A 13,107-nucleotide genomic window follows, 5' to 3' on the forward strand; every position below is an offset into this window, starting at 1 on the left:
AAAACTCATATACATTAAGTTAATAAAGAAGATACATCAGCACACATACACACAAAATAAATACTACAAACTTAATGAAACAAACAAACAAAACAGAAAAGGAAACACTCCTCTTGGAGTTACGTGGGGTTTCGGATTCTGTGCTAGGTGTGGCCTGTGTGTCTGTGACATTCAGTCAAGTTCTAGAAGTACAGGCTGGCAGAGCTGGCTGGCTCCCCACCTTGAGTCTCAGCACCTTCACCTGTAAAGTGGGGCGAGCATCTGTCAGATGAGCTGCTGTGACCTTCAGCCTCCCTTACATGGGGGTGCCCACACTGCGTGACTGAGAAAGCCTCTGGGGAAGAGTTAGGAATCCAGGCAGGGAAGCCATCCATGACTTAGAAGCCTTGCTTGGGTGCCTCCAGGGCTGCAGGCTCTCTCTCTGCTTCAGGTTGACAGCCATAGCTCTTCAGGCACATGTAGGATCCCTCCCGAGACTCGCAGAGCTGAGGTCAATCTCTCCCTCCCTCCTGACTTCGCTTTCATGATCTTTGCATCTCTTGACCAGTCCTTCTGTCTCTTACAGCGACTTCCAGTCTCTCTCCAAGGAAAATGTCTTTGAGAATAACCGATTGGTGAGTCCTCACAGGGATGGAAGCAAGTGTGGGGTGGTGGGGGAGGGCAGGGGAGCGGAGGGCACTGCATTTGGTGAGGGGGCTGGTGCAGGTTCTCCTCCCTCCTCAGCTTTTCCCATGGGTGCCCTTCGCTGAAGCAACAGAGTTACCCCTTCAGGTCACCAAGTGGGGATGGTACCTTTGTTACCCTGTCCCCATTATAATGAGCCAGGACTGGTCTGTGAAGTATTCACTAACACTGCCATCTCTCTGTCCTCTCTTCCCTGTGGCTGCTGCTGTTCCCGCCTTTGCGCCTGCCTCTACCCTAGGCCTTTGAAGTGGCTGAAAAGGAACTGGGCATCCCTGCTCTCCTGGACCCCAATGACATGGTCTCCATGAGTGTCCCTGACTGTCTCAGCATCATGACCTATGTGTCCCAGTACTATAACCACTTCACCAGTTCTGGCCAAGGTAAGAGGGGACCCAGGCCTTCACGGAGCCTACCTTGAGCTGTTTATTTCTTTTCTGAGCAGTAAAGAAATAGCCAGGAAACAGTCTGACATTCAGTCACTGACTGTGGGTTTGTTAGTTCATATATTTATTGCATTAAAAGCACTGGCTTAGGTAAGGTGCTCACACCTGTAATCTCCACAATTGGGAGGCTGAGGCAGAAGGATTACCTCAAGTTTGAGGCCAGCCAGGGCCACAGAATCAGATCGGCCACCCTATCTGCTTTGCCTTGGTAGAGGAGACAGGCAGCAAGCCTAGGTGAGATCATCTCTGAGTTCACCTCCCCTCACCCACTGCACTTCCTGTCTGCCGTTTCCTGTCTTCACACTTCCCAAGGGTTTTTCTTCCTGCAACGCTGGTCTCTTCTGGGCTGTTGCATAGCATCGTTGCAGAGCCTGTCTCCTCAGCTTGAGAATAGAGACACTGGAGAAGAGTGTGTACTGGAGAGGAGGCTTCCTTTCTGTTCCCATCAGGTTGCTGAGTATCCCAGGACAGCTTGGGGCTCCCCTCTGCATAGGGGAAGTGAGTCCAAAGAAGGGGAATTGAGGAGGTCAAGAACCCAGCACAAAAGCTGAGGGGCGGGGCTGAGGACCTGGGAGTCCTGAGTCCTGCACTGGGCTCTCAGCAGCCTCACATGGGTCATGTTTCCTGCATCTGCTCCGTACGGGGAGAATCCAGTCTGTCTCTTTAAATGGGGTGGAATGGGGCTGGAGAGATGGCTCAGTGGTTAATAGCACTGTCTGCTTTCCGAGGACCCAGCACCCATGTGCTCACGGAGGGTCACAACTGTGTGTGGATGTTCTCTTTTGACCTCTGCAAGTGTCAGGCATAAACAGACACACAGGTGTACATAATAAGATAATAATAAACATATTTTTTAAAAGGCTGAGGATGGTGGCACATGCTTGCATACCAGCTGTGGGCTCAGTCCGCAGCACCAACGCCTGGCAGCTCCCAGTGTCTGTAACTCTAGCTCCAGATGATGTGATCTCCACAAGCATTGCTCTCATGTGCACAAACCAACATGTAGGCACGCACACGTACACATAATCAAAACGTAAAAGAAAGCCTTAAAGTCTTAAATAATTGGGAAACAGGGGATGCACGTAGCTGACTTAAGCATAAACCTGCACACGCCAAAGACAACTGCATTGGAAGTCCCCACAGTCACTGTGGGAGGGAAGGAGTCTAGCTTCGGTGGAAATAAGAGTATGGGCTCAGGATTCTCCCTTCATCTTATACTGTGAGTAGCGGGAGCCCATTCCTTAACCTCCGGCCTCAGTTTCCTCTTTGTGGGGGGGTTGTGCACAGAGCCCACCTCGCATGCAAGGTGGTTCTGAGGCGTAAAAGGGGTCTGTGCAGAGCATGTTTGCCTTTGTTGGTTTAGGACTCAGGATACTTGTGGTTTATTTGTCCCCGGCTTGGGTGGCACAGTTCTGTGACTGTGACTTTCACAGTCTAGGAGACAACAGCAGTGTACTGCGTGTTGGTTTATACCCGGTGAGCTTCAGCCTGAGGGTATGTTCCTGTTCTGATGGTTGTATTGGGAGGAAGCCCTCTGTAATAGGGGAGCATTGTGTCTGTACACATGGCTTGCCAAATAGTCAGGAACTACATAAGGACTGGGACGCTGATCGCAATTCTATTTCCCAGGCTGCACTGCTCTGCTCCCTCACCCTTGCCCCACCCCTTTCTCTTCATGTAGCCCAGGCTAGCCTGACACTTTGGCTGCCGATGTGTGTGGCCCTGTTGCTCCCTCGATTTCCCAGTGGTCTTTGTGGACAGTCATAGGTCTCTTGTTAGCCCTTCCTTCCTTAGAGGGCCCTTCCTAGACCTGCCTGCAAGGTGGGGGTGTGCAGTGGGGTCTCATTGATAAAGGTAAGGTTTGTATCTTTTATGTCAGTCAACCCCTACACAATAACCATTCTTGTCCAATTCGCCATTGCCATGGTGTTCCAACCTTGGAGACTGTTCCCTCCCCTAAATGGTCCTGTATTGTACTTTCTGTGTGTGTGTGTGTGTGTTTCTGTGCATGCGCGTGTGCACGTGTGTATGGCCAGTTCTTTCCTGTTTGTACAGTAGCTGCTGTCCTGTGCTTCAGTAGCCTCTTTCTCCTGGGGAACACACAGAATATACTATGTATGTACAACCCAGGGACGTACACAATGTAAGCATGCACCCTAATACTGAGCCCTTGTCCCAGCCGCCATCTTCCGTCTTCCCCTGCAGACCATCTCTGTGTGTACAACTGTTGCCCAGCAGCTGGTACTTTCTCATGCTTTAGCAAGTACTGTTAGAATCCTTGCTGTGTGCCAGGCGCTGTGTTGACTTTTGGGAAGAGAGGAAGTTTCAGAGACTGTTGTATCATGCTGGAGGACAGGAAAAAAAGCATTTAACAGTACATTTCTCAGGAGCTGGACGAAGGGCAGAGTGTACAGAGGAGAGCGGGGAGTGGCCGCTCTCCTCTGCTCTGGGAGGGCCTTTGCGATGGGATTTGAAGTGAACAGCAGACAGCCTGGGCAGCTGCCGAGATGTGGGCAGGCGTGTGGCAGCCGAAGCAGAGAGGGTCCATGCTGCTGCAGAGCCGGGAGGGAGAGACCTCTCCAGGAGAACCTGGGCAGCGAGTTGCCTAGGCTGCTGAGTTTCCAAACTCAGCCAAGCATGGTGGCCCAAGCCTTATAATCCCAGCATGAGAGGGGCAGAGGCAGGCCAGGCTGGTCTACAGAGTGAAGTCCAGGACAGCCAGAGTTATATAGTGAGACCCTATGTCAATAAAATAAAACAAAACAAGTACTAGATGCATTCTCTGCCATACTCCCAAGGTCACACGTGTGTAAGTGACACAGTCTGACACGATGGCCTTTGTATTGAGCTGATGTTTCTCTTCTGTTCCGTTGCTCAGATGCGTATCAGCTCTGTCCTTGCAGGGGGCTGTTGAGGCCTGGAACTAGAGGTTTGCTGAATGTGTTACTGCAAACCTCTATAAGGAACTTGTATTCAATTAAACTGTGTTATCATTATTGTAAGTATTTGTTTTGTGTGTGTGTGTGTGTCTGAGTGTATATTTGTGCATCATGTGTGTTTAGTAGCCTGCAGGAGACCAGAAAGGCATTGGATCCCTTGGAACTGCGGTTACAGGTAGTTGTGAGCTGCCATGTGTGTGCAGAAAACTCAGGCCAGGTCTTCTGTGAAAGCATCTTTTAACCACTGAGTCACCTCTCGAGCTTATTATCATCATCACCGTCATCATCTTGGGTTTTTTGAGACAAGGTTTCTCTGTGTAGCCCTGGCTGTCTTAGAACTCACTTTGTAGACCAGACTGGTTTTGAAATCAGACATCTGCCTGCCTCTGCCTCTCAAATGCTGAGATTAAAAGTGTGCACCTAATAATTGACTCTTAAAATTACCACACAGGGACCATTCTGTGATACACAGTCTCCAGAAATTAGAGGTTGGGTTTTGCTTTACTCCTTGGGTGCTGATGGAGGAGGGAGAGGGTTTAGGGGAAGCCCTGGAGTGTCTGTGGGGTTTCCACTAACTCCAGGCCATCCATGCCTCTCACTTGGAGACAGGCAGGTGACCACTGGGAGTAGGGCCCCCTCCTTCAGGTCAGACTTCATCCCTCTGCCTCAGTGGGAAGGAAGCTGGGCCCTGGCCTGCTGCATCCGTGCCCTGTACAGTGTGAATCTCTGGCTCCGTTTTAGGGAGGCTTCAGAATGAAAGTTCCCTGCTCTGTGTTACATGGAGTCCCGCACAGCTCTGCCCTGAGGTGGTGGCTGTAGAGTTCTGGGTGGGTTGGCCCCTCCCCCGGGCTCTGCTTCTGTGCCTGCCTCAGGGTCTTCCCTGTCTTGTAGCTGCTGCCTCACCACCCAAACCAGGAAAGGACCCAGCACCCCCCTCCCCCACATCCACATCACCTGCTGTGCAGCCAGGAGAGGAGGCTCAGGTAGGCAGACTTCTTGGGTGGAAGAGTAGGTGAGGGGCACAGGGTTGTGACAGTGACCCTTGTGGGAGGAAGTTGGTTGGCTCTGATGATATTCAGAGGGTGTTCTCTGTTCTTGTCCTGTTAGTTCCCAGGGCCAGAGTGCCAGCCCGAAGCCCCATTTTGTAGCAGGGAACCAGATCGTTTTCCCCAGAGTTTGAGTGAGTCAGGTTCATTACTGTGACTGAATGGACAAACCTCATGGTGTCCTTGCCATCATGGGACTGTCAGGAGATTCATGCATAATGACACATAGTGATGGGAATATTCCCTTTCCTTCGTGGAGTCCAAGGTGATTTCACCGAGGCCCCTCCTCAGCAGCATCTTTCAGGCCCTGTTGTCCAGATAGTTAACATTGGCTCAGTGAGGTTTGGTCCTTTGTCCAAGGTCACATATTGGCGGTCACCTTACTAGTCCCACCTCCAAAGGACGTCAACTTTTCACAAGCTTTAGAGAGAATTCCCAGGGAGGGAGTGTGAGGCTACCCAGAAGAAAGGAGGGTTGGCTAGAGCAGCTACTAGAAGGGTCTGTACACTGAGAGTTGCCTTCCCTAGGGCAGGGGCCCATCCTTGGAGGCCGGAAGTCTGGCCTTCACTGTTTCTGTCCTGGCTTGGAATGTTAATTAAACAAGTCACCCTTCTCTGGGCTTTGGCTTCCAGATGTGGGAGAAGGCAACAGTGTCCTGTCTTCTGCTTCTCCTAGGACTGACCTTCGTGTGTTAGCATCATGGAGCTTAATGTACATTTGAGGGCCATGGCTGTGATGGGGAGGGGGAGGGGACAGCCAGGAACAACACGGCTGGTAACTGTACCCCATTCCCTGCAGGGTGATGACCTCTCCCCAGACAGCCTATCCGAGCAGGGCAAACAACAGCCCCCCAGCAGTGCATGCGCAGCCTGTGGGCAGCGGGTGCACCTGGTTCAGCGGTACTTGGCGGAGGGCAGGCTCTACCACCGGCACTGCTTCCGGTGAGTGCTATGGGCAGGGCATGTCTCCCCAACAACTGGGAGGGAGCTCCCCTGGGCTCAGCACCTGCTGTGCTTGGCTGCTGGCTGAGTACTCAGCGTATCCTCACTTTATAGAGGAACAAACTGTGTCTTAGGAGAAAAAGGCGGACCCAGTCACAGGATCTCCCTCCAGTTCTCATTTTTGAAGATTGATTTATTTTTATGCGTGCGTATATGACTCTGGGAGCCGGTGTCATGTGTGGGAGGCCTTGGAGGCCAGCTGGAGTTACAGTCCGTTGTGAGCTGCCCGAAGTGGGTGCTCAGAACCAAACTCTGCAAGAGCAACAGGTGCCCTCAAACGCTGAGTCAGCTCTCCTGCCACTGCCCTTTCTTCTCTGAGGTGCTGAGGCTTGAACCCAGGCCCAGGCGTGAGCTAGATGAGCATCCCATACCTGAGCTTTGTGTCTGGTCCCCACTGGACATTGGGGCTCAGGGCTCAGGGCTTCTACATCCTTAAGTTCCTGAATGTAACTACTTGGTGCTCATAAAAGGATACAAGAAAGACTTTTCTTAAATTTAAGTGTGACTTCCTGGGATGCCAGTTTGTTTGGTTTTGTAGTGCTGGGACTTGAACCCAGTCTTTTGTGCCTGGTAGGCAAACGCTCTACCACTGAGCTACACTCCCAGCATAAGGATTGTCTTTTTCCTTTTTTTTTTTTCAGTCAGAGCCTCATTATGTAGCCTAGGCTAACCTGGAACTGGTATTCTCTGGCCTCAATCTTCTAAGTGCTGTGATAAAGGTGTGCACCACCTTAACCTTGTAGGGTGGCACATGCCTTTAATCCCAGCACTCAGGAGGCAGAGACAGGTAGATAGATCTCTGTGAGTTTTAGGCCAGCCTACTCTATAGAGTGAGTTACAGAACAAACAGCCAGGACCACATAGTGAGACTTTGTCTCAGCAAAACAAAACAAAACCAACAACAACAAAAAAAATCCCAAAACACCAAAAGTATGTCTCACCATACCTAACTTTTAAAAAACGCATTTGAGGGGCTCAAGAGAAGGGTCGGCAGTTAAGCAAGCGGACCCAGATTCCATCCCAGTGTCCTTGCAGTCTTCTGTAATCTAGTTCCAGGGGATCTGATGCCTTCTTCTGGCGTCCTCTGGCACCAGGCATACATGTGGTGCATAGACATACATGTAGGTAAAACAGTCAGTCCTACACATAAAATAAATAAATCTTAAAAAGTAAGTTTGCAGGATGTTAACTAGATGTAGATGCATGGCAGGACACTTGTGTCAGTAGATGCATGGCCAGTACAGGAGCTTCCTGCTGCCAGGGACGACTCCTTCTGGCAGTCACTCTGATACATTGCATTTTATTCTATTATGTGTGTATTCATTAAAAACAATCCAGCCCCAGACTGGGGAGTGACTGATGGTACAGTGCTTATCTAATATTTACAAGACACTGTGGCCCAGGGGTAGCACAAGGCTTTAGTAATTTTTAAGGCCCTGGCCACAGTTCCCAGCCCTGAAAAACAAAAACAAAAACTTCACTGAAACAAACCTGGCAGGTGGGAAGCCATGCTGACTTCCTGCATCACTGGCTGGTGGCACTCTCCCCTGGGCCACCGTCACCTCTTCCCCTTGCAGCCTAGGCTCCTTTCACAATTCCTGTTGCTAATTTGACATAGTTCCTTGTTCCTCTATGACTCTGACAGTTGCCTTGTTCTTTTTTTCGGGAAGTGCAGGGTATGGAGCCAGGCTGGGCCTGGTAGGAGAAGGAGGGAATGGGGGATAACTCTGGTCTCTGAAGGAGGGCTCACCCAGGGCCTAGCCAGCCTGTCCTGCTAAGGAAACGCCTGCCCTGTCCTCTGCAGATGTCGGCAGTGTTCCAGCACGCTGGTCCCAGGCTCTTACAGTAGTGGGCCCGAGGAAGGCACCTTTGTGTGTGCAGAACGCTGCACCAGGCTGGGTCCTGGAGGCCGGTCAGGAACTAGGCCCCCTTCACAGCAAAAGCAGCAGCTGGCAGCAGAAGCCAAGGATGGAGAGGACAGAGACCTGAGCCCGAGCGTGGCTGCGGTGGCTGAGGCAGACGGACTCCAGGCCAGCTCCGAGGTACAGCCCCACACCCTGACCAAGCCACCTCTTCCCAGCAAGCCCCAGGAGCTGGCCAGTCCCCCTATTGGCAGGCCCACACCTGCCCCCAGGAAGGCTTCCGAGAGTTCAGCCTTAACACCCCCAACACCGAGGCCTCGGTCTAGCCTGCAGCAAGATGGCATGATGGAGCAGAGTGTCAGCAGTGGCCTTGTGAACGGTGAGTGAGGGTACAGCTGGACAGAGCATGCTGGCTGGCTGGGGCATGCTGGCTGGGTGTGTCCTCTCTTAGGGGCATATAAATAGACAGGAACGTTATCAGCCCTTCTCCCCTTGTTAAAGATTTATTTTAAACTCTCTCTCTCTCTCTCTCTCTCTCTCTCTCTCTCTCTCTCTCTCTCTGTATGTGCGTGTGCGTGTGCTTGTGCTTGTGCTTGTGTAGATACCTACCATGTCCAGAAGCATGGCACGCACCCAGTAGCTGGGGTTATGGGTTGTTGTAAGCCACCTGATATGGGTGTTGGAAACCAAACTCAGGTCCTCTGGGAAAGCAGCTGCTGTCCAGCCCTGTGAATTGCTTTTTGAGCCAGTTCCTGTATGTGCGGTGTGACGCTGTCACCTGTCGGCCACCTTGTGCCTTTTCATGCCACTTTCTCCGGACTGGTACAGCTCAAACCACAAGCCCACCCGCACTGTCCATGTGTGTGTGTGTGTGTGTGTGTGTGTGTGTGTGTGTTGTTTCTGTCTTGTGGTTTGGAGTGTGGAAGTGTACTGAGTGTCTCCGAGACTGCGTATTGATGTCAGTCATATGTCTCCTGGCTTGTCCTCAGGCACGCTCTAGGTAACCTCCTTCTCCCATCAAGTGTGTCTGGTGTCAGTCCAAGGCAGTGGTTTTCAACCTGTGGGCGTCAAACCGACCCTCACACAAGAGGGTCACCTAAGACCATTGGAAAGCAGATAATTATATTATTATTGATAATAGTAGCAAAATGACAGTTATGAAGTAGCAACAAAAATAATTTTATGGTTGGGGGTCACCACAGCATGAGGAGCCGTATTAAAGGGTCACAGCATTAGGAAGGTTGAGATCCACTGGTCTGAGCAGCTAAGGGCCTGGGGAGGGGAGTGGGGTCGGGTGGTCTCCTGAGCTTATCTGGCCTGCAGTGGAGACTCGTGGCCTGCTCTCTGCAGGGTATTCTTAGATGACTTCCATGTGTGCTGTGAGCTCATGGGATCACACTCTGGAACCTGAGATGCACTGAGTATTCCTTATCAGTCAGGGAAGGCAGTGCAGGCCCAAGGGAGAGAGAGCAGCTGGGACTTGTGCCAGAACATTCTGTGTGTTTGAATCTGCTTAGCACTTCTGGAGGCTGGCTTAGGTTTGGGCACTGGGGACATAGATACTGTTTGGACCTCCTCGTGTTTTCTTGGAGGAACCAGTGTCCGAGGGTGACAGGCATGGGCAGACATTCTACTGGGGAGGATGGAAGTAGGAGTCAAGGGAGGCTTCCAGGAGAAGGTGGCACCTGGGTAGATGCCCTAGTATAGAGGAAGTGACTGAGGGAGTTTGGGTTGGGACTTAGCTAACATGCAATTGGGCCTGCCAGAGGCCTAGCCACAGCCTCTGACCGGTCGTTCTCCCACTCACCTTCCGTCTTACCTAATCTCCCTGAGAGCTGGGCAGGGAGGGGCTGTGGTCACCCTGGTCTGTGACTTGCCAGGTAGGTCACAGCACCCTAGCTGCCATAAAGGCCTGGCTCACTGTCCCTTCATATCTAGGAAGACTACAGGAACCACCTGTTCCCAAGCCAAGAGGGACACCCAAGCTGTCAGAGAGGTATGCTGGGCCCTAAAGGCCTCAGTGGGGGAGGGGGCATTTCTAGGGCCCAAGTCCAGAAAGGATTTTCTGGGCCCACATGGAGGCTCCTATGTGGGTGAGGAAGGAAAGTATCATCCCTGACATATGCTCCAGGTGGAGACAGCCCCTCTAGTTACTTCACCTCCACAAGCCCATGCTTCCTGCATGACATCCTGCATGACATGGGAGAGTCCAGGCTGCATTCATAGAGCACAGAAAGACCTGGAAAAGCTTAGCTGTTGTGCCTGGCTCTCTGCTCCCCCACTCTGTGGAGGACATGCTTCTGGCTGAGGGCTGTCCTCATCAGGGTAGCTGCCCTGTGAGGGCCTACAGCATCCTACTGGTGAACATTTGTGACGCTTCTGGTGTGTGACCATACTCAGGGGCAGGGTGTAGGATCCTAACCATGGCCCTGTGAGATAGAGACTGTCAGTAACATCTCCATGGAACAGATGAGCCTGAGGCACAGGGTGATGTCACTAAATGCCACACAGCCCCCTTTTGTGCTTGACCTGATCCTGGGGCTGGGCTTGGGAGAACAGAGGGCTCAGCCCCTCCTCCTCCCCATTGACACAAACCGAAACTTCCTAGAGAGAATGCTGACCCCTTACCTCGGCCTCCCCCTAGGATGCCAGCACAAAGGAAGGACCCCCCATGGATCACATTGGTGCAGACAGAGCCAAAGAAGAAGCCTGCCCCACTGCCCCCCAGCAGCGGTCCTGGGCCACTGAGTCAGGCCAGCAGGCAGGTGGAGAACGGTGGCCTGAAGGAAAAGGCCCAGAAAAGCCCAGTAGCTGAGCCAGAGCCCAAGCCCTACAACCCCTTTGAGGAGGAAGAGGAAGAAGAGTCTGCCCCAGCAGTACCCAGCCCTGCTCCAGCCCCACCAGTTCCTAGCTCTGCCCCAACCCCAGCCGTACCCAGCCCTGCCCCAGGCCCACCAGAGGCCACCCCCAAGTCCCTGCACCCCTGGTATGGCATCACCCCCACCAGCAGCCCGAAGACAAAGAAGCGCCCTGCCCCGAGAGCACCCAGTGCCTCCCCACTTGGTAAGTTCAGGGAGCTTCCTTACCTGTGTGTACACCTTGGGGTGCAGGCCTCCTGTTAAGCAGGCTGGGAGTGGAAGAGCATCTCTGCCACGTCACAGGGAAGGCTGAAACACTGGAGGCAGAATTTGAACCCCAGCTTTAATGTTTCCTGTTAGGCTAATTCCACGGGAGGAGTCAGGGCGGTGCATGGCATGGCCCTGAACTTGAAAGGTACGAGGCCGGGGTTAACATGAACCCTGCCTCCCTGGGTCTCTGTCTCTCCAGCCACTCAACAGCATGGCTCCTACTTGGCTATTTGGTCTCCTCACATGTGGGGCTCAGCTCCAGGTGCTCTGTTCTCCTTGCCCAGTAGTCCCTTTGGCACAGCACACCATATATTTGGGCTTTACCTCGAATTTGTCTTAAGCTCTTGGTCCCCTTCCAACCCCTAGGCTGTGGCTGCCTTTTAAAGCTCAGCGGGACCAAGCGTCTGTTAGGAGCAATTACAGGCAAATGCTCTCGTGGTCTGAGTCTCCTTGCTGGGTGCGTTTGGGGTCATGAGGGTGTGAACTCTGAAGTTAGACAAAGACAGGTTCAAAGATGATCCCAGCTAGGGAAAATCCTCTCCTGAGTTTGAGGCTTCCTCCAGGAGTGTGATGATGACTGTGGAGGCCTGGTCTGTGCCATCTGCAGGAGCGGAAAGCCGCACCTGGCAGTACCTGGCCAGTGCACCGGCTGCAGCAAGTGTTAACCCTCCCTCTGCTGGGCCTTCCTTCCAGTCTCTGTTCCAGAGACCGAGGCCACCCTCACTCTCCCTGCCTTCCTCATACTAGTGTCCTCACCTACCCAGCAGCTTGTGGGACAAGCTGGGGAGTAGAGGCAGTCATCTAGTCGGATGAGAAGTTAGGTTAGGGCCAAGCAGGGCGGCGGTGCCACATGCCTTTAATCCCAGCACTCAGGAGGCAGAGGCAGGTGAATCTGTGAGTTCAAGGCCAGCCTGGTCTACAGAGGGAGTTCGAGGACAGCCAGGGCTACATATAGATGTGCCACAAAGTGGCACACTAGAGTATCAGGGGGCACAAGGTGGGTCTGAAGGTGGAATGCCTCTGTAACACGGGTCCTGGCATGAATTTGGTGTTCTCTGGCCTCTTGCTCATCCAGATGGGGAAGAGCTTGGTGTCCAAGGATCCCCTCAGCTCGGGGAGCAGGGTGTGTTGGGTCAGGACAGAAGTCCTGTCCACCGCTTGACGTTGCTGGTTTACTCATTTGAACAGCTCTCCACGCCTCTCGCCTGTCACACTCAGAGCCTCCTTCAGCTACGCCGTCACCAGCCCTTAGCGTGGAGAGTCTATCATCCGAGAGCTCCAGTCACACTGCCAATGCAGAGCCTTTGGAGCCGCCTGCTGTACCCAAGAGCTCCTCGGATCCTGCTGTGCATGTGCCTGGTACCCCTGGCACATCTGGGAACTCTGTCACCCCTTCAGCCAACTCTTCCCTGTCATCTTCTGGGGAGCTAGGGCAGCCTAGTGGTGAACAAACGCCACAGGCCAGGACAAAGGGCAGCCCAGGTACCCATTCTACCAAGCCCTTCAGTGGTGCCACCCCTACCCCATTCTTGTTGGCTGGAGACCGGAACCCTGCACCTTCCGTGGGGAGCTCATCCCCACAGCTGCAGATCAAGGTGAGTGCTCCAGGGGTGCCCAAAGCAGCCTTCCTTCCAGCTAGTGTGCGTGTGTCTCGTAGTGGGCAAGAATGCTATCACTATGTGTGTGAGACACAGATCCGTATGTCTCTCTTCACCCCTCAGTGTGACTGATCACCAGCCTGTTTACTAACAGTGGGCTGGGTCACCTCTACCTGTCACCCACCCCTCATCTACCCCTGCACTCACTGGCTTCATTGATGCCATGCCTTGGGCCTGTTGCATTAAGATGCTGTCCTTGCCCTCTGGGGACGCCCAGTGTATACAAGGAGACAGGCATATGATTGCTCTGGAATGTAATCTTGAATGAAGTACAAATAGGAAAGATGGCTCATTCAGTAGAGACTGTATCTCTTGCTAACCACCTTCTGTGTGCGTGGGACACCTG

At 52.8% G+C, this 13,107-nt stretch overlaps 1 protein-coding gene across 1 annotated transcript in view; it reads left to right on the top strand.

The window, feature by feature from the left end:
- Positions 1 to 13,107, top strand: part of Micall1 (MICAL like 1) — a 28,007-nt gene that overhangs the window by 4,137 nt on the left and 10,763 nt on the right. The window contains exons 2-9 of the mRNA XM_028789875.1: positions 566 to 614; positions 923 to 1,064; positions 4,958 to 5,049; positions 5,911 to 6,053; positions 7,918 to 8,354; positions 9,914 to 9,971; positions 10,620 to 11,038; positions 12,292 to 12,698. Of these exons, the coding sequence (XP_028645708.1) occupies positions 566 to 614; positions 923 to 1,064; positions 4,958 to 5,049; positions 5,911 to 6,053; positions 7,918 to 8,354; positions 9,914 to 9,971; positions 10,620 to 11,038; positions 12,292 to 12,698 (1,747 nt within the window). The remainder of the gene's footprint in view (positions 1 to 565; positions 615 to 922; positions 1,065 to 4,957; positions 5,050 to 5,910; positions 6,054 to 7,917; positions 8,355 to 9,913; positions 9,972 to 10,619; positions 11,039 to 12,291; positions 12,699 to 13,107) is intronic.

Source organism: Grammomys surdaster, unplaced genomic scaffold, assembly GCF_004785775.1.
Source record: "Grammomys surdaster isolate TR1022 unplaced genomic scaffold, NIH_TR_1.0 125852, whole genome shotgun sequence".
Taxonomy (NCBI): domain Eukaryota; kingdom Metazoa; phylum Chordata; class Mammalia; order Rodentia; family Muridae; genus Grammomys; species Grammomys surdaster.